The sequence below is a fragment of the Hemiscyllium ocellatum genome, chromosome 4 (assembly GCF_020745735.1).
Source record: "Hemiscyllium ocellatum isolate sHemOce1 chromosome 4, sHemOce1.pat.X.cur, whole genome shotgun sequence".
Classification (NCBI taxonomy): domain Eukaryota; kingdom Metazoa; phylum Chordata; class Chondrichthyes; order Orectolobiformes; family Hemiscylliidae; genus Hemiscyllium; species Hemiscyllium ocellatum.
In genome coordinates this window covers 100,630,077-100,654,848 of record NC_083404.1, presented here as the reverse complement: position 1 = coordinate 100,654,848, position 24,772 = coordinate 100,630,077, and the positions used below count along the sequence as shown (strand labels likewise).

The window sequence follows — 24,772 nt, the reverse complement described above, 5'->3', positions numbered from 1 at the left end:
CTCAGACAGGGGACGAAACGTCTGCAACACAAATTCCCAGCTCAGCGAACAGAACCACAACTACCAGCACCTGAGCTACAAATCTTCTCCCAAAAATTAATAAGACTATAACCTGGCACTGTGTGATTTTTAACTTTGTACACCCTAGTCCAACACCGCATCTTCAAATCATAATGAATAAGATCTCAGATATCTTTTTCTCCCTGAATCACACAGAACAGTCACTGAGCAGCACTTCAGAATTCTGGTTAACTTCTTTCTTATGCAGCCTCTCATGGGGTTTTCAGTGAGTAAGAGTAAGATCTAAATGGAAAACTTTTATATCATTTATATATTAATTTATATAACACCTTAAAAGAAATAACTATAAGCATGTTAGTGTCAGCCAAAGAGTGAGGTAGAGAAGGCTTAACTGAAGACATGCTATTTCAAGCAGATTATTTAAAAAAATGAAATAGGTGAAATTCCAAACTAGGTGTAAAGCATCTGCAAACTTCAGAAAGAGTGGAGGGCCAGTAGAAAATGAAATTACATAAAAAGCCAAAGGGTGGATGGATGTGTTACAGAAGTCTAATGAGGCAGAGTCATAAACAAATTAAATATGAGCACAAGGATTTGAAATTTTACATAGTTCGAAATGAGTAATGAGTGAGTCAAACTTATTCTGCAAGAGAACATGTGCACATGCTGTTCATTGGAACAGGAATAGGCTATTCAACCCCTCGAGCCTATTCCACTATTCAAAGAGATCATGGGCTGATCTGTGGTCTAATTCCTAATACCTCTCTTTGGCCCATCTCCTTAAATGACCTTCCTTAAAAATTACCTCAGATTACAACAGGATCTGGACTAGATGGGCCAATGGGCTGAGAAGTGGCAGATGGAGTTTAATTCAGATAAACGCGAGGTGCTGCATTTTAGGAAAGCAAATCTTAGCAGGACATATACACTTAATGGTAAGGTCCTAGGGAGTGTTGCTGGACAAAGAGACCTTGGAGTGCAGGTTCATAGCTCCTTGAAAGTGGAGTCGCAGGTAGATAGGATAGTGAAGAAGGCATTTGGTATGCTTTCCTTTATTGGTCAGAATATTGAGTACAGGAGTTGGGAGGTCATGTAGAGGTTGTACAGGACATTGGTTAGGCCACTATTGGAATATTGCGTGCAATTCTGGTCTCCTTCCTATTGGAAAGATGTTGTGAAATTTGAAAGGGTTCAAAAATAATTTACAAGGATGTTGCCAGGGTTGGAGGATCTGAGATACAGGGAGAGGCTGAGCAGGCTGGGGCTGTTTTCCCTGGAGCGTCGGAAGCTGAAGGGTGACCTTATAGAGGTTAACAAAATTATGAGGGGCATGGATAGAATAAATAGGCAAAGTTTTTTTCCCTGGGGTTGGGGAGTCTAGAACTAGAGGGCATAGGTTTAGGGTGAGAGGGGAAAAATATAAAAGAGACCTAAGGGGCAACTTTTTCACGCAGAGGGTGGTACATGTATGGAATGAGCTGCCAGAGGATATGGTGGAGGCTGGTACAATTGCAACACTTAAGAGGCATTTGGATGGGTATATGAATAGGAAGGGTTTGGAGGGATATGGTCCGGGTGCTGGCAAGTGGGACTAGATTGGGTTGGGATATCTGGTCGGCATGGACAGGTTGGACCGAAGGGTCTGTTTCCATGCTGTACATCTCTATGACTCTATGACTTTGATCAAACCCCTTCAATCTTCTAAATTCCAGAGCAAATCGGCTGAATTTGTACAATTTCTCCACATAACCTAACCTGTGAACTCCAGGTAAAATTGTCATTCATTTTATTCCCTCCAAAGTTAGTTTATTTAAGATATGGTGCCCAGCTCTGCTCACGGTACTCCAAATGGGATCTAACCAGGATTTTATTTTGCAACTTAACTTCTATGTCCTTATAAAGCTGTCCTCTAGATATAAAGGCCAGTACCCCATTAGCCTTCTTGATTATGTTCTGCACTTGTTTGTGGTATTTTAAATATTTGTTCATCTTGATCCCCAAGTCTATTTGGACATCCACTATATTTAACTTTGTACCATTTAGAAAGCACCCTGATCTATCTCTTTTCAGTCCAAAATAGATAACGTGGCACTTGCTTACATTGAACTACATCTGCTATACTTTTGCCCGTTCGCCTACTCTATATCTGTTTGTAATTTTATGCTCTACAGTGCCACCTAACTTTATCTCATTAGAAAATTTGGATGTATGACTTTCTATAACATAATGCAAATTGTTAATAAATAATGTGAATGATTAAAGCCCTAACACAGATCCTTGTAAAATACCACTGGTCACATCCTGCCATTTTGAGTGCCTATCCGTTATCCCTACTTCCTGTCATCTGCAAATGTACCTTCAAATCTATGGGCTTCTGTCTTAATTAACAGTCTCTTGTGTGAGGCTTTATAAAATGCCTTCTGGTAGCCAGTATAAACAACAGCTATAGATTTTTGGATGTAGTTTTGCTTGCTGAGCTGGAATTTTCATTTCCAGACGTTTCGTCCCCCTACTAGGTAACATCTTCAGTGGGCCTCAGGCGAAGCACTGTTGATATTTCGTGCTTTCTATTTATATGTTTAGGGTTCTTTAGGTTGGTGATGTCATTTCCTATGGTGATGTCATTTCCGGTGGTGAAGTCACTTCCGGTCCCTTTTCTCGGGGGTGGTAGATGGGGTATAACTCGATGTGTTTGTTGATAGAGTTCCGGTTGGAATGACATGCTTCTAGGAATTCTCGTGCGTGTTTTTATGTATGTGATGAAAAGTCTGGAAATGAATCTTGCAGCTCAGCGAGCAAACCTATATCCAAAACCCCAACCAGAGCTACAAATCTTCTTAAAACTCGCTAACATCCATAGACATTCCCCTAGCCAATACTTTCGTCGCCTCTTCAAAAAATTCAAAGATGTTTGTCAGGCATGATGTATGTGTGATGTATCCATGCCGTTGATGGAAAAGTGAGACCCTCAGAGTGTTGAAATAATTACATTCAATGTTATTGAAGGCACATACAGGGGACTCATTAAAATGGCTGACATAGGAGATGTGTGTTAGAGACAATTCGGAGTCTGAAATTTAGCTCAGTGTTAAACAGTAAGACAAGGATGTGAACGGTCTGTTTGAAATGGAGGCAAGACTGGTTTACAGAATGGAAGGTGAGAAAAAAATTCACAGCAATTAGGTAGGGTTTGGAATGTGCGCTCAATTGAGGTATTCAGGGAGGCATTGGATGGTTTCTCAATAGAGGTGTATAGGATTATGAGAGACCTCTGAAATGATAAAAATGCATTTATGTTCTTCCTTAAATGAGGAGTTCCGTACTATACACAATACTCCAAGTGTGGTCTCACTAGTGCCCTGTAAAACTGATGCATAACCTCCCTACTTTTGTAGTCAATACTTATAATAAACCATAACATTCTATTCGCTTTCCTAATTATTTGCTGTAACCAAAGGCTAAATGTTTGCAACTAATGTGCTAGAACAGCCACAACTTTTGCAATTCATACACTCAGACCCTGAAATCCCTCACATCCCTGAGCTCTGCAGTTTCTCACATTTAGATAATATACAGTTTTATTTCTCCTACCAAAATGATCAAATTTTCAGTTTTTTCTCAAATTACACTCGACCAGATCTTTGTTCACTGACCTAACCTATGTACCTTTGTATGTTTTTTATGCCCTCTTCACAACTCACATTCCTAACTATCCTTGTGTGATCAGCAATTGTAGCAATGTACCTTTAGTCTCTTCAAATCATTTATAATAATTGAAAAAATGTTGAAGCTCCAGGAAAAGATGCATTTATGATTACTATATCCTGTTAGCTAGCCATGCAGATATGTTACCCATCCCCGACACTGTGAACTTTTACTTTCCACAATAACCTTTAACATGACACTTTCCAGAAGGTTTACTAGAAATATATGTACTCTGGTTCCCCTTCATTCACAGCATGTTAGTTATAGAGTCATACAGATGTACTTCGCAGAAACAGACCCTTCATGCCGATCAGTTATCCTAAATAAATGTAGTCCCATTTGCCAGTATTTGGCCCGTATCAGTCTAAATTCTTCCTATTCATATACCCATTCAGATGCCTTTTAAATGTTGTAATTGTAACAGCCTTCACCACTTCCTCTGGTAGTTCATTCCTGACACACAACAGTCTGCGTGAAAAGGTTGCCCCTTAGCTCCCTATTAAATCTTTTCTCTCTTACCTTAAACCAATGTCCTCTAGTTTTGGACTCCCTCAACCTTAGGGAAAATACCTTGTCTATTTAGCCTATCCATGCCACTCATGATTTTATAAACTTCTATAAGGTCACCCCTCAGCCTGCAAAGTTCCAGGGTAAATAGCTCTAGCCTATTCACAACCTCTTCCTATAGCTCAAACCCTCCAACCCTGGTAACATCTTTGTATATCTTTTATGAACCCTTTAAAGTTTCACAACATGCTTGAAAGTGGAGTTGCAGGTAGATAGGATAGTGAAGAAGGCATTTGGTTTGCTTTCCTTTATTGGTCAGAGCACTGAGTACAGGAGTTGGGAGGTGATGTTGTGGCTGTACAGGCCATTGGTTAGGCCACGTTTGGAATATTGTGTGTACTTTGTCTCACTTGGAGGATTTGAGCTATAGGTAGAGGCTGAATAGCCTGGGGCTGTTTTCCCTGCAGTGTCGGAGGCTGAGGAGTGACCTTATGGAGCTTTATAAAATCATAAGAGGCATGGAGAGGGTAAACAGACAAGGTCTTTTCCCTGACGTGTGGGGAGTTCAGAACTAGAGGACATAGGTTTAAGATAAGAGAGAAGAGATTTAAAAGGGACCAAAGGAGTAACATTTTCAGCAAGAGAGTGGTGTGTGAATGGAATAAGCTGCCAGAGGAAGCAGTGGAGGCTGGTACAATTACAACATTTAAAAGGCATCTAGATGGGTAAATGAATAGCAAAGGTTTAGGGGAATATGGGCCTAGTGCTGACAGATGGGACTGGATTAATTTAGTATATCTGGTTGGCATGGACGAGTTGGACTGAAGGGTCTGTTTCTGTGCTGTACTCTATCCTTCCTATAGCAGAGAGATCCAATATTCCAAAACTGGCCTAACCAATGTCCTAAGCAGTCACAACATGATCTCCCTATTCCTATACGCAATGCACTGACTAATCAAGGCAAGCATACCAAATGTCTTCTTCACTGTCCTATCTACCTGCAGCTCACTGTCAAGGAACTACAAACTGCAGTCTAAGGGCTCTTTGTTCAGCAACACTCCCCAGGTTCTTACCATTAAGTGTATAAGTCCTGCTTTGATTTGTCTTTTCAAAGTGCAACACCTCACATTTCTTCAAAGAACTCCAATAAATTGGTTAAATATGACTTTCTTTTCATAAAACTACATTGACTGCCCGATTGCCTTGAAATTTTTATAGGTGATCCTGTATAATGTCTTTAATAATTTTTTACTTTGGAGTTACTTTTTCTATTATGTTGCTGTTGTGGCATAAATATCTCTTTAAGAAAACATATAATTACATTAGATGCAGTTTAGAGAAGGTTAATGGAACCATTTCCTGGGTTGATGGGATTATTTTATGATGTAAGGCTGATCAGGTTGGGTTTTTAATAATTGAAGTTTTGAATAAGAAGTGAAATGTATAAGAATTTGAGGGAACTTTAACAGGAAGGATAGTTCCCCTTGTGGGAGACTAACAGACATATTTTAAAATTGGGGTCTCCCATTAAAGTTTAAAATAAAGATGATTTTCTTCTCTGAGCAAATGTTTGTTCTCTTCCTTAGCAGTGGAGGCAAGGAATTGAACATATTCAAAGTTGAATTAGATAGGTTTTTAATTATGCCATAAATGGCTTGGAGACCATCTAGGAAAGTAGAGCTGAGGCCTCAATCAGATCAGCCATGTTCTTACTGAATAACGTACTCCTGCTCCTAATTCTTGTGTTCTTGTGTATTTCTACATTGAATTAATCAGTTTTCAAAGTCTGATTGTGGCCATAGGCATTTATTAGGTTATCATTCTTGAGAGTTTCATACTAGAACTTTAACGGAAGATGTACGTTTTCGGAATGTAATTCATGGTCATCCAGCTCATAAGATTTTCTTTCTGATTTTATGCCATGTAGGAAGAAATAATAACAAAGGATATATCTTGTTTCCTCCTAGTGAGGACATGATCTTTACCTACATAGCCACTTAAAAAATTCTCGTTTTATAGTATTCAGGTTCTTAAAAATGTTGGAAGATAATTACACTCTGAAATTTACAATTTCTTTCTTCTATTTCTTACAATGGTTATTGGAATTGCAGTCTTCCTTCTGATGGTTTTTTACTTCTAGTTTCCAAATTTTCATCTTCGGTAACCATTCTCTGCTACACTATTGTATTCCATAATGTCAGTTAATGAAGAAATAGGGTCAGATGGTGTAGAATCTGTGTGGGTGGAATCGAGGAACTGCAAAGGTGAAAAACCCATAATTGGAGTTACGTACAGTCCTCTCCATACAGTAGTCAGGAGCTAGGCACAAGGTACATTAGGAGATAGAAAAGATGTGTAGAAAAGGCAAAGTTAAAGTGCTCATGAGGGATTTCAATATGCAGGTGGACTGGGAAAATCAGGTTGGTAGTGGATTGCAAGAAAAAGAATTTGTGGAATGTACACAAGATGACTTTTTTGGAGCAGGTTGTGGTGGAGCCCACTAAGGAACAGGCAATATTGGATTTAGTGTTATGCAATGAGGCAGACTTGATAAGGGAACTTAAGGTGAAGGAACCCTGAGGAGGCTGTGAATTTACCCTGCAATTTGAGAGGGAAAAGATCGAATCAGAGGTCACGGTATTACAGCCGAATAAAGGCAACTGCAGAAGCATGAGGGAGGAGCTGGGTAGAATTGACTGGAAGAGGACCCTAGCAGGAAAAACAGTGGAACAGTAACGGTAGGAGTTTCTGGGAATAATTCAGGAGATACAGCAGAGATTCAGCCTGAGGAAAAAGAAGCATGGTACAAGGAGGATGAGGCAACATGACTGACTAGGGAAGTCAGGGATAGTATAAAAGAAAAAGCATATAATGTGGCAAAGGGCAGTGGGAAAGCAGAGGATTGGGAAGCTTACAAAGACCAACAGAGGGCAACAAAAAAAGAAATAAGGAGGGAGAAGATTAAATATGAGGCTAAGCTAGCCAGTAATATAAAGGAATACTGTAAGAGTTTCTTTAAATATATAATGGGAAAAGAGAGACAAAAGTGGACATTGGATCACTGGAAAAGTACAATAGAGAGACAGTAGTTGGGAACAAGGAAATTGCTGAGGAACTGAATAATTACTTTGCATCAGTCTTCACGGTGGAAGACGAGAGTAATATCCCAAAAATTTAAGACAGTGAGGGGTCAGAGCTCACTGTGGTGGCCATTGCCAAGGAGAAGGTACTAGAAAAACTGAATGGCCTGAAGGTGGACAAACACCTGGACCAGATGGTTCCACTCCAGAGTTCTAAGGGAAACAGCTGAAGAGATAGTGGACATGTTAATGATGATCTTTCAGGAATAACTAGAATCAGGGAAGGTCCCAGAGGACTGGAAAATTGCTGTTTAAAAAGGGAGTAAGGCAAAAGTGGAAAATTACAGACCGATTAGCCTAACATCAATTGTGGGTAATATCCTGGAATCCACTGTGAAGGATGAGATTTCTGAGTACTTGGAAGTGTGTGGTAAAGTAGGGCAAAGTCAGCATGGTTTCATCAAGGGGAGGTCATGCCTGCCAAATCTGCCAGAATTCTTTGAGGAAGTAACAAGCAGGCTAGACTAAGGAGAGCCAATGGATGTTATCTACCTGGATTTCAAGAAAGCCTTTGACAAGGTGTACTGAGTAAGATGAGGGCCCATGATGTTAGAGGCAAGGTACTCACATAGATAGAAGCTTGGCTATCTGGCAGAATGCAAAAATTGGGGATAAAAGGGTCCTTCTCAGGATGGCAGCCGGTGACAAATGGTATTCCGCAAGGCTCGGTCTTGGGACTTAACTTCTCAGTTTAAACTTTAACGACCTAGAAACTGAAGGCATTCTGGCTAATTTTGCAGATGATATAAAGATAGGTAAGGACAGGTAGCATTGAGGAGGTGGGTAGCAGCAGAAGGATTTGGACAGGTTAAAAGAGTGGACAAAGAAGTACAATGTGAGAAAGTGTGAGGTCATGCACTTTGGTAGAAAGAGTAAACGCATGGGACTGTTTTCTAAATGGGAAGAAAATTCAGAAGTCTGAAGTGCAAATAGACTTGGGAGTTCTAGTCCAGGATTCTCTCAAGGTAAAGTTGCAGGTTGAGTCAGTAGTTAGGAAGGCAAATGCAATGATGGCACTTATTTTGAGAGACTTGAATATAAAAACAGGGATGTACTTCTGAAGCTCCACAATGCTCTGGTCAGACTACATTTGGAGTATTGTGCAGTTTTGGGCCCCATATTTCAGGAAAGGTGTACTGGCCTTGGAGCTTGTTCAGAGGAGATTAGTGAGAATGGTCCCAGGAATGAAAAGCTTAATGTATGAAAATGTTTGAGGACTTACGTCTATACTCAATGGAGTTTAGAAGGAAGAGGGGGAATCTAATTGAAACATACAGAATACTGAATGGCCTGGACAGAGTAGTTGTTGGGAAGATGCTTCCATTGGTAGGAGAGACTAAGACCCAAGGGCATAGCCTTAAAGGGAAGATCGTTTAGAATGGAGATAAGGAGAAACTTCTTCAGCCAGAGAGTGGTGATTCGTTAGAATCCATTGTCACAGAAGGCTGTGGAGGCCAGGTCATTGAGTATACTTGTATTTAAGACTGAGATAGATAGGTTCTTATGTATCAAGGAGATCAAGAGTTACGGGGAAGAACAGGACAATGGTGTTGAGAACTTATTAGCCATGATTGAGTGGCGGAGCAGACTCAATGGGCTGACTGGCATAGTTTCTGCTCCCATGTCTTGTGGTCTTAATAATACTGGAGCCGATCTCTAGTCAATCAAATGTTTACTCACAAAGTGAAATAATATAGGTATATACCTTCTGTCTCAATGGTATCACAGTTTCAGTTATCTGTTCAAGGGAAATCTCAATTCATGCTCTCTACCCCATTTAATTAAACACAATTGACATACAATTAGTAAAACCTAAAACAGGCTCAGAAAACACAAATATGACACTGCCAGCCTTGACAATCACACCTCTTGAATTAGAAGGTTGTGAGACACACTTTAGCAACCGACGCTTGAGACCTAAGTATAAAATCTGGCTGACACAGGAGTGTCAGAGTCCCATCTTTTGGATGAGGTAGTAAACCAGGGCTCTGGACCACCTTGTCAATTTACATGAAAGTCCCATACCATTATAAGAAAGCGCAGTGGAGATCTTGCTGGTAATATTGCCACTTTAATCCCATAACTAGAAAAAGATATCTGATTATTATCACACTTATTTTTTGCATGTTACTATGTACAAATTTGATTCTATAGTTTCTATATTTATGATTGTGATTATACGTCAAAACTACTTCAGTACTTACAAAGCAGTTTGGAACACTAAGTTTGAAAAGTGCAATCTGAAAAAAACATAGGCATATGGTAATACAGGACAAGTCAGATCTCAGAGTGAAACTTGACTTCATGGATCATAGGATTTGTTTTTTGCAATTTGCTTAACATTGTGGTCAGCCATTAGATTAGATTAGATTAAGTTAGATTCCCTACAGAATGGAAACAAGTCCACACTGTTCCTCCAAAGAGTAACCCACCCAGACCCTATATTTACCCTTGACTAATGCCCCTAACGCAATGGGGAATTTAGCATGGCTAATTCATCTGACTTGCACATGTTTGGATTGTGGGAAGAAATTGGAGCACCTGGAGGAAACCCATGCAGACATGGGGAGAATGTGCAAACTCCACACAGTCACCTGAGGTGAAAATCGAACCCAGGTCCCTGTCACTGGTGAGAATATTAAAGATATTCTCACAAGACTGCCAAAATTCATTTCACAACCAAACCTTCTCCAACCAAAATACTTAATAGAGACACTCAAACCTAGTAAAGTATCATTCCATCTTAATTCCTTAATTTCTTATTTAACTGATGAGATTGCAAGCATATCCTTTGGCAAATTTCTACATGTTCACAGGACCTGATTGTTTCCATTACTGTCTTCCTCTGAGATAGTCACTGACTTTGTGAACTTTTCCTAACCAACCTTTAAGAAAATTTTATCTATCTATTTTAACTGCTAAAATAAAAGACTTCTCTTTGACTTTGAAAGCTTGGATTGTGTGATGACCATGTGTTAAAAATCTGGATCACCTACTGACAGAGTAAACTTTAGCTATAACATTTTAAAAGGACATACAGCCAAACGTTGACTACAGACATATATTCAGTGTCTTCTGGAGAGATATATAGTAGAATGTCATACCTGATGAAGTGTCAAGGACGCTTCGATGGGAATAGACATAAAAGGGGAGAAAATGCACTACAGACTAAATTGTAATCTCCTACGTGCATCTCAGACTGTGACCATGATGTTAAAATAGAAAGCAGTCTGTGCAAGCAATATAGTTGCATCTTCCATTTTGAAGAATACACAGAGACAAGATTTAGTGACCTTTCGTCCTGCTGTATGGAGGAGCATACTGTAAAGGTCATAGCTTTGGTAACAGTTCTAAGAATCCTTGCAATGCAAGTAAAGAAAGAGAAAAAGTGTCTCTCACTCTGAATGCTGGAAGCCAACTACCCAGCAGCCATTGTTGAAAGGAACCAGGACAAAATAATGTCAATTAACCTGCAAAACATAAGGAAACCTAAATCTCTCTCTATCTTGGAGTTCTGTACAATCCATGGCTACCTAGATAATAAGCTATGTTTTTAGCCTTACTGCCAGAGTGGACAATTTTATATTTTGTCATATTTTGCCCCATTTGCCACATATTTGCCAACTAATTTACTTTATCAACATTATTTTTTAATCTCTTTGTGTCCACGTTTACAACTTTGCTACCTAACTTTTCTGTTGTCAGCAAATTTGGCAATCATACCTTCTAATAGGTGGGAAAATAAACAGTATCAGTTTTCTGTAATCACAAATATGTACTATAGTTAGGAAATGTAATGTGGCGATTGGATAATATAAACATATGTAATAGTTTAGACATGACTGGATAGTTTAGTCATGTGTACATGAACTCTATGAACACAGTTGGATGGAGATATAGGGAGTAAATTGCATAACTTCTGACTGGAAATTGTTTCTGTAGCAATAGATGACTAGAAGCTTGTTATCTGTAAAAGTGATATAAAATATACATCCTTATAATAGAGTTTTGGCTGTATGTCATTTTCTTGAAGCATATATCTCCCATACATACATGAATAACAACAAAGGACACTGTGTCTCATCTGGTTTCAGATGAAATAAAGGGTTAAACACACCCTTACACTTACATTCCTTCATCTTAAATCATTGATATAAACTGCAAACAGTTGAAGTACCAGAAATGATCCTTGTGGCTTACCACTGATCACGTCTTGCTAACCCAAAAAGGACAGATTGACATCTACCCTTGGTTTGTTGTTAATTAGCAAATCTTGCATCTTTGCCAATATGCTATCCCCATATTATAAGCTTTAAATCTCTGTGACAAAATTTGATGTGGCACCTTATCAAATACTTTCTGGAAATCTAAGTACTGTATTGCCATCCACTGGTTCCTGGCCACTCATTTAACCTGCATATATCTGCAGACTCTTTGTGCCATACTCACCACTTGCCTTCCATCTACTTTAGTATAATCCAAAATCTTAGTGATAGTACATTCACTTCTCTCATCCAAGTCATTATTGTAAATAATTATGGCCCTAGCGGCATTCCTGTAGTTGCATGCTGTCATCCTGGATTTTCATTTTTATTCACTCATGGGATGTGGGTATTGCTTTATTATCCATCCCTAGTTGCCTTTGAGAAAGTGGTGGTCAGCTGCCTCTGTGAAACACTGCAGTCCATGTGCTATAGGTATGTGCTGAGGAAGGAATTACAGGATTGTATCCTAACACCACCAAAGGAATGGCAGTGTATTTCCAAGTCTGGATGGTGAGTGGCTTGGAGATGGTGGTTTTCCCATGCATCTGCTGTAATTGATCTTCTAGATGGAAGTGGACGTGGGTTAGGAACGTGCTGTTTTAGAATCTTTGGTGAAAGTTCTGCAATGCATCTTGTAGATAGTACACACCATTGCTACAGTGCATTAATGGTGACAGAGTGGATGTAGTTCCAATCAAGTGGGCTGCTTTGTCCTTATGGTGTCAAGCTTCTTGTGTGTTGTTGGATCCAGGCTGGTAGGGAGTATTCTAACACACTCCTGACTTGTATTTTGTAATAGGTGGACAGGCTTTGGGGAATCAGGAGGTGAATTACTTGCTGCAGTATTCCTAGCTTCTGACATTTAGCCACTATTTGTGTGGCAAGTTCAGGTGAATTTGTGGTCAATGGTAACCCCCAAGAAATTGACAAGGGGGATTCAGTGATGATAATATTATTGAATGTCAAGGGACCATGGTTAGATTCTTTCTTATTGGAAATTGGCAGTACCTGGTATTTATATGGCACTGAAAATATTTGCCACTTTTCAACCCAAGCCTGGATATTTTGGGGCGGCACGGTGGCACAGTAGTTAGCACTGCTGCCTCACAGCACCAGAGACCCGGGTTCAATTCTCCGCCTCAGGCAACTGTCTGTGTGGAGTTTTGCACATTCTCCCTGTGTCTCCATGAGTTTCCTCCGGGTGCTCCGAATTCCTCTCACAGTCCAAAAATGTGCAGGTTAGGTGAATTGGCCATGCTAAATTGCCCGTAGTGTTAGGTGAAGGGGTAAATGTAGGGGAATGGGTCTGGGTGGGTTGCTCTTCGGAGGGTCAGTGAGGACTTGTTGGGCCGAAGGGCCTGTTTCCACACTGTAATTAATCTAATTGTCCAGATATTGTTGCATTTGAACATGGACTGCTTCTGAAAAATTGCAGATGGTGCTAAACATTGTGCAATCATTGTTGAACATTCCAATTTCTGACCTGATGAAAACAGCTGAAGATGGTTAGGTCCAGACATTCCATGAGAAATTGCTACAGTGATGTTCTGGAGATGAAATGACTAACCTTCCATAACCATAATTATCTTGTTCTGTGTCACATATAGCTACCTAGAGGAGTTTTCTCCCTGATTCCTATTGACTATTTTGTCAGTGCTCCTTGATTCCACACTGGGTCAATGCAGCCTTGATGTCAAGTGCAGTCACTCGCACCTCACCTTTGGAGTTCAATTCTTTTGTCCAGAGATGTCTTTCAAAGATGGTTGACCTTCAATAACAACAGTCATCCTCATGTGTACCAGGTATGACTCCAACAAATGCCGCATACCCCTTTGTTCTAATTCTCTGCCTTCTATTAATTAAATAATTCCCTATATATACTAATAATAGGTGGAGGCAGGTTCAGGTGAGGAATTCAAGAAAATACTGGAACATTTGGATAGAAATAGTGTGCAAGGGTATAAGGAAAAGGCAGGAGATTAGTATTAGGTAATGATGCTCAATTGAAGAGCCCATAGAGGCACGATTGGCCAGGTCTGTAACAATTCTGTGATACTACTCCCAACATCAAGGTGGGTGAACTTAAGGCATGGATTGGTACCTGGGACTATGATGTTGTGGCCATCACGGAAACGTGGATAGATGAGGGACAGGAATGGTTGTTGGAGGTTCCTGGTTATAGATGTTTCAGTAAGATTAGGGAGGGTGGTAAAAAAGGAGGGGGGGGGGTGGCATTGCTAATTAGAAATGGTATAACGGCTGCAGAAAGGAAGTTTGAGGGGGATCTGCCTTTGGAGGTAGTATGGGCTGAAGTCAGAAATAGGAAAGGTGCAGTCACCTTGTTGGGTGTTTACTATAGGCCCCCCAATAGCAGCAGAGATGTGGAGGAACAGATTGGGAAACAGATTTTGGAAAGGTGCAGAAGCCACAGGGTCGTAGTCATGGGCGACTTCAACTTCCCAAATATTGATTGGAAGCTCTTTAGATCAAGTAGCTTGGATGGGGCAGTGTTTGTGCAGTGTGTCCAGGAAGCTTTTCTAACTCAGTATGTAGATTGTCCAACCAGAGGGGAGGCCATATTGGATTTGGTACTCGGTGATGAGCCGGGACAAGTGATGGGCTTGTTAGTGGGTGAACATTTTGGTGATGGTGACCACAATTCTGTGACTTTCACCTTGGTTATGGAGAGAGATAGGTGCGCACAACAGGGTAGATTTTACAATTGGGGGAAGGGAAATTACGATGCTGTAAGACAGGATTTGAGGAGCATAAGTTGGGAGCATAGGCTGTCAGGGAAGGATGTGGTGGAAATGTGGAACTTTTTCAAGAAGCAGATACGACGCGTCCTTGATATGTATGTACCTATCAGGCAGGAAAGAAATGGTCGTGTGAGGGAGCCTTGGTTGACAAGGGAGGTTGAATGTCTAGTAAAGAGGAAGAAGGAGGCTTACATAAGGTTGAGGAAACAGGGTTCAGACAGAGCAGTGGAGGGATACAGGATAGCCAGAAGGGACCTGAAGAAAGGGATTAGGAGAGCTAAGAGAGGGCATGAAAAATCCTTGGCGGATAGGATCAAGGATAACCCCAAGGCATTTTATGCGTATGTGAGAAACATGAGAATGACGAGAACGAGGGTAGATCCGATCAAGGACAGTAGTGGGAGATTGTGTATTGAGTCGGAAGAGATAGGAGAGGTCTTGAACGAGTACTTTTCTTCAGTATTTACGAACGAGAGGGACCGTATTGTTGAAGAGGAGAGTGTGAAACGGACTGGTAAACTAGAAGAGATACTTGTTAGGAAGGAAGATGTGTTAGATATTTTGAACAACTTGAGGATAGACAAGTCCCCCGGGCCTGAGGGGATATATCCTAGGATTATGTGGGAAGCAAGAGAGGAAATTGCAGTACCGTTGGCAATGATCTTTTCGTCTTCACTGTCAACGGGGGTGGTACCAGGGGACTGGAGAGTAGCGAATGTTGTGCCCCTGTTCAAAAAAGGGAATAGGGATAACCCCGGGAATTACAGGCCAGTTAGTCTTACTTCTGTGGTAGGCATAGTAATGGAAAGGGTACTGAGGGATAGGATTTATGAGTATCTGGAAAGACACTGCTTGATTAGGGACAGCCAGCACGGATTTGTGAAGGGTAGGTCTTGCCTTACAAATCTTATTGAATTCTTTGAGGAGGTGACCAAGCATGTGGATGAGGGTAGAACAGTGGATGTAGTGTACATGGATTTTAGTAAAGCATTTGATAAGGTTCCCCATGGTAGGCTTATGGGGAAAGTCAGGAGGCATGGGATAGAGGGAAACTTGGCCAATTGGATTGAAAACTGGCTAACCGGTCGAAGTCAGAGAGTGGTGGTAGATGGTAAATATTCAGCCTGGAGCCCAGTTACAAGTGGAGTTCCGCAGGGATCAGTTCTGGGTCCTCTGCTGTTTGTAATTTTTATTAATGACTTGGATGAGGGAGTCGAAGGGTGGGTCAGTAAATTTGCAGATGATACGAAGATTGGTGGAGTTGTGGACAGTGAGGAGGGCTGTTGTCGGCTGCAAAGGGACTTAGATATGATGCAGAGCTGGGCTGAGGAGTGGCAGAAGGAGTTCAACCCTGCCAAGTGTGAGGTTGTCCATTTTGGAAGAACAAATAAGAATGCGGAATACAGGGTTAATGGTAGAGTTCTTAGTCAGGTGGAGGAACAGAGGGATCTTGGGGTCGATGTACATAGATCTTTGAAAGTTGCCACTCAGGTGGATAGAGCTTGTAAGAAGGCCTATGGTGTATTAGCATTCATTAGCAGAGGGATTGAATTCAAGAGTCGTGAAGTGATATTGCAGCTGTACAGGACTTTGGTTAGGCCACATTTGGAGTACTGTGTGCAGTTCTGATCGCCTCACTTTAGGAAAGATGTGGAAGCTTTGGAGAGGGTGCACAGAAGATTTACCAGGATGTTGCCTGGAATGGAGAATAGGTCGTATGAGGACAGGTTGAGAGTTCTCGGCCTTTTCTCGTTGGAACGGCGAAGGATGAGGGGTGACTTGATAGAGGTTTATAAGATGATCAGAGGAATATATAGAGTAGACAGTCAGAAACCTTTTCCCCGGGTACAACAGAGTATTACAAGGGGACATAAATTTAAGGTGAAGGGTGGAAGGTATAGGGGGGATGTCAGGGGTGGGTTCTTTACCCAGAGAGTGGTGGGGGCATGGAATGCGCTGCCCGTGGCAGTGGTAGAGTCAGAATCATTGACGACCTTTAAGCGGCAATTGGATAGGTACATGGATGGGTGCTTAATCTAGGATAGATGTTTGGCACAGCATCGTGGGCCGAAGGGCCTGTTCTGTGCTGTATTGTTCTATGTTCTATCATGAGCTTTTACAAAGTAGCCTAATGTGTGGTAGTTATTCAAATACCTTTTGGAAATCCAAATATATTACACCTACTGGTTTCCCTTTATCTATGCTGCTTGTTACCTCATAGAATAGAATCATAGAACCCCTACAGAGCAGATAGAGGCCATTCTGCCCATCAAACCTGTACCAACCCTCTGAAAAGCATCCCACCGCGTTTACCATAGCTAATCCACCAAGTCTGCGCATAGAGTCATAGAGATGTACATCACAGAAACAGATCCCTTGGTCAACTCATCCATGCTGACCAGATATCCTAAATTAATCTAGTCCCATTTGCCAGCACTTGGCCCATATCCCTCTAAACCCTTCCTATTCATATACCCATCCAGATATCTTTTAAATGTTGTAATTATACTAGCCTCCACCACTTGCTCTGGCAACTCATTCCATACACGCACCACACTTTGCATGAAAAAGTTGCCCCTTACGTCCCTTTTAAATTTTTCCCCTCTCACCCAAAATGTTTGCCTCTAATTCTGGACTTCCCCACCCCAGGGAAAATACCTTATCCATTTACTTATCCATGCCTTTCATGATTTTATAAACCTCTATAAGGTCACCCCTCAGCCTCTGACACTCCAGGGAAAACAGCCCTACCCTATACAACCTCTCAGTATAGTTCAAATCCTCCAACCCTGGCAATATCCTTGTAAATCTTTTCTGAACCCTTTCAAGTTTCACAACATCCTTCGTATACTAGGGAGACCAGAATTGCACACAATGTTCCAAAAGCGGCAAAACTAATGGCTTCTACAGCCGCAACATAACCTCCCAACTCCTGTACTCAATGCTCTGACCAATAAAGGAAAGCATACTAAATACCTTCTTCACTATCCTATTTACCTGCGACTCCATTTTCAAGGGACTATGAACCTGCACTCCAAGGTCTCTTTGTTCAACAACATTCCACAGAACTGTACCATTAAGTATATAAGTCCTGCCCTGGTTTGCCTTTCCAAAATGCAGCACCTCATATTTACCTGAATTAAACTCCACCTGCCACCCCTCAGCCCATTGGCCCATCTGATCAAGATTCTGTTGTACTCTTGGGGTAACCTTCTTCGCTGTCCACTACAACTCCAATTTTGGTGTCAGCTGCAAACTTATTAACTATACCTCCTATGTTCATATCCAAATCATTTATATAAAAGAAAAGTAGTGGACCCAGCACTGAACCTTGTGGCACACTATTGGTCACAGGCCTCCAGTCTGAAAAGCAAACCTCCACCACCTTCTACCTTTGAGCCCATTCAGTATCCAAATGGCTACTACTCCCTGTAATTCACGTGAGCTAACCAGTCTACCATGAGGAACCCTGTTGAAAACCTTACTGAATTCCACATAGATCACATCCAACCACCCTGTCCTCATCAATCCACTTCGTTGCATCATCTTTGGACTGTGAGAAGAAACTGAAGCAGTTACATGAAATCCACACAGGCACAGGGAGAATGTACAAATTCCACACTGAGAATCCCCTAAGGCTGGAATTGAACCTGGGTCCCTATCATTGCGAGGCAGCAGTGATAACCATTGAGCCATTGTGTCAAACAAGGTGGAAAGTTGAACCATCTCTCAGAGGATCAATAATATTTGGAGTCCCTTTGTCAGACAGCAGTGGAAACTGGGTCATTCAACATTTCCAATTAGACTGATTTTGATACACAAGGGAATTAAGTATTATTGGGGATGCTCAGATAGTTAAGGCCACAATGAAATCAGCCATGATTGTACTGAATTATGGAGCAAACACAATGGCCAGAATAGACTAGTGTTACTTCTATTTCCTCATGATTCTATACTACAGTGGCCAGTCCTGAACTATAGCATGTCCTCCATAAGGATTTGGAATGACTGTCCCAACCTTTCACATGAAGTTCTGGGCGCTATGTGCCTGTCTGCAGCACTCAGTTGTCCACAGCTTGGGTGGACTGGGTTGATGGTCCTCCAGCAGTAGCTGTTGTTTATTTTGGTGCAAGTCACTGGGGACTAAACTCCTCATCTCCTTTGCAGCCCTGCTTGCGAAGGCAGATTCCAGAGTGGAGAGGCAATGGTAAATAGGGGATAAAGCTTGATATTTCGCGGCATCAGTAAGACAAGGCCTCGATAGACTTGTGAAAGTGTTTTAATGTGAAAGCAAATACAGTGTTTGACGAGGGTGAAGTGAGAGAGCGGCACATGCGCACTGCGCCGTACGGCAGCTCCCTCAAGAAGCGGGAAACACGAAGCGTCCGAGCGGCGACATTTTATCACCGTCCGCCGGGAGGCCGGGCCCACCTGTAACCGCGGCGGGCTTAGATCATGTCCAGGCAGCCAGGTACCTCTCCTGGAGGCCAGACTGACAGGCGATTGAAATGCGGAGGTCTGCAGCTCCGAGTCAGCTCAGCGGCAACGCAGCTAAAAGGTTCAAGTTTATCCCCCCCGGGGTCAGGGGGCCTGCTTCAGCAACCGCCAGTCTCCCCGCAAGGAGTCAGGTACAATCTAAATTACATTAAAATGTACCTGCTGTCTGTTTTGAGTTTGTCATTTAGCTGTCACAGGCTTGTTGTGGTAACCGCTGCTGATGTGGAAACTGCCAAGTGGATACCTCTGCAAAACTTTAATTCCCAACATTGTGACAGGGGAGCACCACAGGCAGTATCTTATACAATCTACAGACTAACTGTGAGTTTATAAAGACCCCTTGCTATGGTCCTACTCTTATGTGCAGCTCCCTAGGAACATTAATTTATTCCAGTTTTCATTGTGGCTGCAGGAACGCCACAGTTGGCTTCAAGTTAGGAAGAGAAGGTATCCAAAGTTAGTCTTTTAATATTAATTAGTATTCACTCACTGAGGCTTTGTTTTTGGTGATGAACAGGCTTAAGCCTTGTCCCCCGCCTCATCATCAAGTTTGCTGTCTTACCTTCAACGGACTGTTGCAGATAGCTGATGCAGCTATTCATTACGGGACCTAGCAGCAACACGTTGTTGGGCCAGGCTTTCTTGCCAAACTGCTTACTCTTTAATGAACATTCTGTAATGTAAAGTTAATTCCAGGCTTATTTTCTCCACTACAAACCGCTTTCTTACATGCCTCACCTCCAATGATAACTATGAGACATTCAATTTCTGTCTTGTCTCTAAGAGCACTGCTCTTTCAGGTAGTGAGTGGGGCAGGATCATAGGACACAGAATTTATAGCAGAGGATCAAAGTGTTGTACACTTTGTGATGCGATGTATTGAACAAAGCTAGATTGTTCTTAAGTCTTTAGTCACTTAGACTGGGGTTGTAGGTTTCAATTAATGGATATATAAATCTCAGAACTTCTTTCAAGTTACATTCCCGAGATAATTTAAGGTTTTATGTAAAAAAAAAAGTGGCATCTCAGCTCAGACAATGCATTAAAGGTGTGAGGACCATTAGTCTTGCAGCAGACATGGAGGAATTCATCAGACGAAGAGACTCTGAGGATTCTTCCAAGATGTTGGCATTGAGCCCAATGAGACAACCGACGAGCTGGAACAATCACCAGAGAGATCCGTAGTGGAGCGACCAAAGAATGAGTCAATTTGGATCCATCTGGAGGACCGCTGCCCTGGGCTTGACATGTTTGCTCAAATTGTCAGGAAATGTGTAAATGCCAGATTCATCAGCTGCAATCACAAGGTACAGCAAAACACCATCTGAACGCAATGCAACACCATCTATGCTCTTGAGATCAATCACAACATTGTCATCAAACCAGCAGACAAAGAAGGTGCCATCGTCATTCAGAATAGAACAGACTATGGCAAGGAAGTATACCGACAACTGAACAACTAGGAACATGACAGGCTACTATCAGTCGTTTAACCAAAGAACAAGCCCGCGAACTAAACAGATTGATCAAGACATTTGATCCAGTCTTTAAAAGTACCCTTTGACTCTCATCTCAAGTGCTTCTCACATAGGGGACTTCTGTTACCTTCTGAAGATACACAAAGCCAAAACATCTGGTCATTCCGTTGTATCAGGCAACGGGGCACTGTGTGAGATTCTGACTTGGTATGTCAAGGGTATAGAAAACACATTGTACACGGGACCCCCAACTTCTGTTGCGACACGACAGATTTCTTACAGAAACGCAGCACCCATGGACCAGTTGAACCAGGAACGCTCCTTGTCGCAATGGATGTTTTGGCATTCTACAACGGTATCCCCTATGACAACAGCATTGTTGCAACAGCCTCAGCATTCGATACTAACAACTGCCAATCTCCAGGCACCATTCTACAACTTGTTTGCTTCATCCCTGATCACAACGTCTTCACCTTTGACAACCAGTTCTTCATCCAGACACATGGAACAGCCATGGGAACCAAATTTGCACCCCAGTATGCTAACGTTTTCATGCACGAGTTCAGACAAGACTTCCATGCTGCACAGGGCCTCTAACCAATACAATGCACCAGATATATATGGTGACATTTTCTTCCTCTGGAGACAACTACACGGTGATATCAACAAGTTTAGTACCACCATCAGACATGCCATGGATTACTGTTTATTCTCATTCTTGGATATAAGCATCTCCATCAAGGAGAGGCTGCTCAGGACTTCATGATGCTGCACTTCTCTAGCTTCCACTCTAAACATATTAAAACAGCCAACCTCTACAGATAAGCTCTACGCATACACAGGATCTGCTCAGATGACGAGGAACACGACAGTTGATCATCTCCTCATAACAGGATACGATGCTCAACTCATCAATCACCAGTTCCCAAGAGAAACAGTAATCTCCTTCTCAGGAGACAGACACTGGAGACGACCAGTAGGGTACCCTTTGTTGTCTAGTACGTCCTGGGAGCGGAGAAACTATGCAGCCTGCAACACATTATCGATGAGGAAAGCACCTCGCTTCCACTTCTCTCCATTAAACAACCACCAAACCTTAGACAGACCATTGTTTGTAGCAAACTGCCCAGATATCGACCACAATATCATACATGTCATGTCATGGCAACCACTGCAAGACATATCAGAGTGTCAACATGGATGCTACTATTACATGTGGGGACGCCGCCCACCACATGCACTGCAAGTACTCTTGTGACTCTGCCAATATTGTCTATCTCATACGCTGCAGGCAAGGATGCCCCAGGGCATCGTACGTTGGCAAGACCAAGCAGACATGATGACAATGGATGAATGGACACCATGCAGCAATCGCCAGACAGTGATGTTCCCTCCCAATTGGGGAACACTTCGGTGGTCAAGGACTTTCGGCCTTCGATCTTTGGATGACCACCCTCCAAGGAGAAAGTGAGGACTGCAGATGCTGGAGATCAGAGCTGAAAAATGAGTTGCTGGAAAAGTACAACAGGTCAGGCAGCATCAAAGGAGCAGGAGAATCGACGTTTCGGGCATAAGCCCTTCAGGAATGAGGAGAGTGTACCAAACAGGCTAAGATAAAAGGTAGGGAGGAGGGACTTGTTGGAGGGGTGGTGTGCGTTGGGAATGCGTTAGGTGGAAGGAGGTTAAGGTGAAGGTGATAGGCTGGAAAGGAGTGGGGACGAAGAAGTCGGGAAGAAGATGACCTGCAATCTTCTTCCCGACCTCTTCGCCCCACCCCCCTCTCCGCCCTATTACCCTCACCTTAACCTCCTTCCACCTAACGCATTCCCAAACCCCCCCTCCTCCCTACCTTTTATCTTAGCCTGCCTGCCACACCCTCTTCATTCCTGAAGAAGGGCTTATGCCCGAAACGCCGATTCTCCTGCTTCTTTAATGCTGCTTGACTTGCTGCGTTTTCCCAGCAACACTTTTTTTCAGCTCTGACCACCCTCCAAGGTGGCTTTCAGGATATGTGACTGCAGAGTGGCTGAGCAGATGCTGATAGCCAAGTTCGGTACCCATGAAAATGGCCCGAACTGGCATCTCTGGTTCCTGTCACACTACAGGTAACCCAACGTCGGGCGGCACGGTGGCACAGTGGTTAGCACTGCTGCCTCACAGCGCCAGGGTCCCAGGTTCAATTCCCACCTCAGGCGACTGACTGTGTGGAGTTTGTACATTCTCCCCGTGTCTGCGTGGGTTTCCTCCGGGTGCTCCAGTTTCCTCCCACAGTCCAAAGATGTGCGGGTCAGGTGAATTGGCCATGCTAAATTGCCCGTAGTGTTAGGTAAGGGGTAAATGTAAGGGTATGGGTGGGTTGCGCTTCGGCGGGTCGGTGTGGACTTGTTGGGCCGAAGGGCCTGTTTCTACATTGTAAGTAATCTAATCTAATTATACACTTTACGCACAAGTGCACGCGCGTGCGTACACACACTCACACACACACACACACGCGCACACACGTATATGGGATGAATTTGTATTTGCAGATATACTCTGTTTTGTTCAAAAAGCACACAATCTGTACGCAGTCAGTCCATCTGACATTTTATCACTTTATACTTTGGAAATTGAACTAATCTGACTCAATGGTTTGGAGGTGCTGGTATTGGACTGGGATGTACAAAGTTAAACATCAAATGAGCTTTTGGAGCGCTGCTGATGAACCACCTGATGAAGGTGCAGCGCTCTGAAAGCTAGTGCTTCCAAGTAAATCTGTTGGACTATAACCTGATGTTGTGTGATTTTTAACTTAAATCTGACCCAAGTTTGGGATACAGACAGACTCTAATCTCACACCTTTTAATGCATTGTCTGAGCTGAGGTGTCACTTATTTAAAATTAAATCTTAAGTTATCTCAGGAATATGACTTGAAAGAAATTCTGGGATTTACGTATTAATGAATCGAAACCTGCAACCCCATCCTAACTGACTGACTAAAGACTTAACAGCAATCTAGGTTTGTTCAAAACATCGCATCAGTTGTATGACACTTTGATTTTTTACTATATATTCTGTGTTCTATGATCCTGTCTCACTAGCTACCTGGTGATGGAGCAGCGCTCCAAAAGCTTGTATTTCCAAATAAACCAATTGTACTGTAATCTGGTGTGATTTTCAACTTTGTCCATCCAGGTCCAACACCTATACCTCCACATCTTGTCTCTAAAATTGAGACTAGCTGTTCAGGAGAAGTGAGTGCCCATATCAAGGTAGCATTTTGCTGAGAATGGCATCAAGGTGCTTAAACTAAATTGAATTCAGTGACAATTCACTGGTTAAAGGTACACTAACGCAAAGATTGTGGTTGTTGGAAAGCAATCATCCCCATGGGAGACTGGTTAGCAAGGTTATATCTCATGGAATACAGGGAGAACTAGCCATTTGGATACAGAACTGGCTCAAAGGTAGAAGACAGGGGGTAGTGGTGGAAGGTTGTTTTTCAGACTGGAGGCCTGTGACCAGTGGAGTGCCACAAGGATCGGTGATGGGTCTTCTACTTTTTTTCATTTACTTAAATGATTTGGATGCGAGCATAAGCGGTACAGTTAGTAAGTTTGCAGATGACATCAAAATTGGAGGTGTAGTGGACAGTGAAGAGGGTTACCTCAGATTACAATAGGATCTTGACCAGATGGGCCAATAGGCTGAGAAGTGACAGATAACTGCGAAGTGCTGCAGTTTGGGAAAGCAAATCTTAGCAGGACTTAATGGTAAGGTCCCAGGGAGTGTTGCTGAACAAAGAGACCTTGGAGTGCAGGTTCATAGCTCCTTGAAAGCGGAGTCGCAGGGTAGATAGGATAGTGAAGAAGGCGTTTAGTATGCTCATCTTTATTGGTCAGAGTACTGAGTTTAGGAGTTGGGAGGTCATCGGAAGGATGTTGTGAAACTTGAAAGGATTCAGAAAAGATTTACAAGGATGTTGCCAGGGTTGGAGGATTTGAGCTATAGGGAGAGGCTGAACAGGCTGGGGCTGTTTTCCCTGGAGCGTCGGAGGCTAAGGGTTGACCTGATAGAGGTATACAAAATTATGATGGGCATGGATAGGGTAAACAGGCAAAGTCTTTTCCCTGGAGTTAGGGAGTCCAGAACTAGAGGTTTAGGGTGAGAGGAGAAAGATGTAAAAGAGACCTAAGGGGCAACATTTTCACAAAGAGGGTGGTACGTATATGGAATGAGCTGCCAGAGGAAGTGGTGGAGGCCGGTACAATTGCAACATTTAAGAGGCATTTGGATGGGTATATGAATAGAAAGGGTTTGGAGGGATATGGTCCAGGTGCTGGCAGGTGGGACGAGATTGGGTTGGGATATCTGGTCAGCATGGAACGGTTGGACTGAAGGATCTGCTTCCGTGCTGTAC

At 42.5% G+C, this 24,772-nt stretch overlaps 1 protein-coding gene across 1 annotated transcript in view; it reads left to right on the top strand.

Moving 5' to 3' along the window:
• The first annotated feature begins 18,754 nt into the window (after positions 1–18,754).
• The window catches only part of rad54b (RAD54 homolog B), a 205,160-nt gene continuing 199,142 nt past the window's right edge, over positions 18,755–24,772 (top strand). Inside the window, exon 1 of the mRNA XM_060823670.1 lies at positions 18,755–19,025. Coding sequence (XP_060679653.1) covers positions 18,906–19,025 — 120 coding nt within the window. The 5' untranslated portion in view covers positions 18,755–18,905. The remainder of the gene's footprint in view (positions 19,026–24,772) is intronic.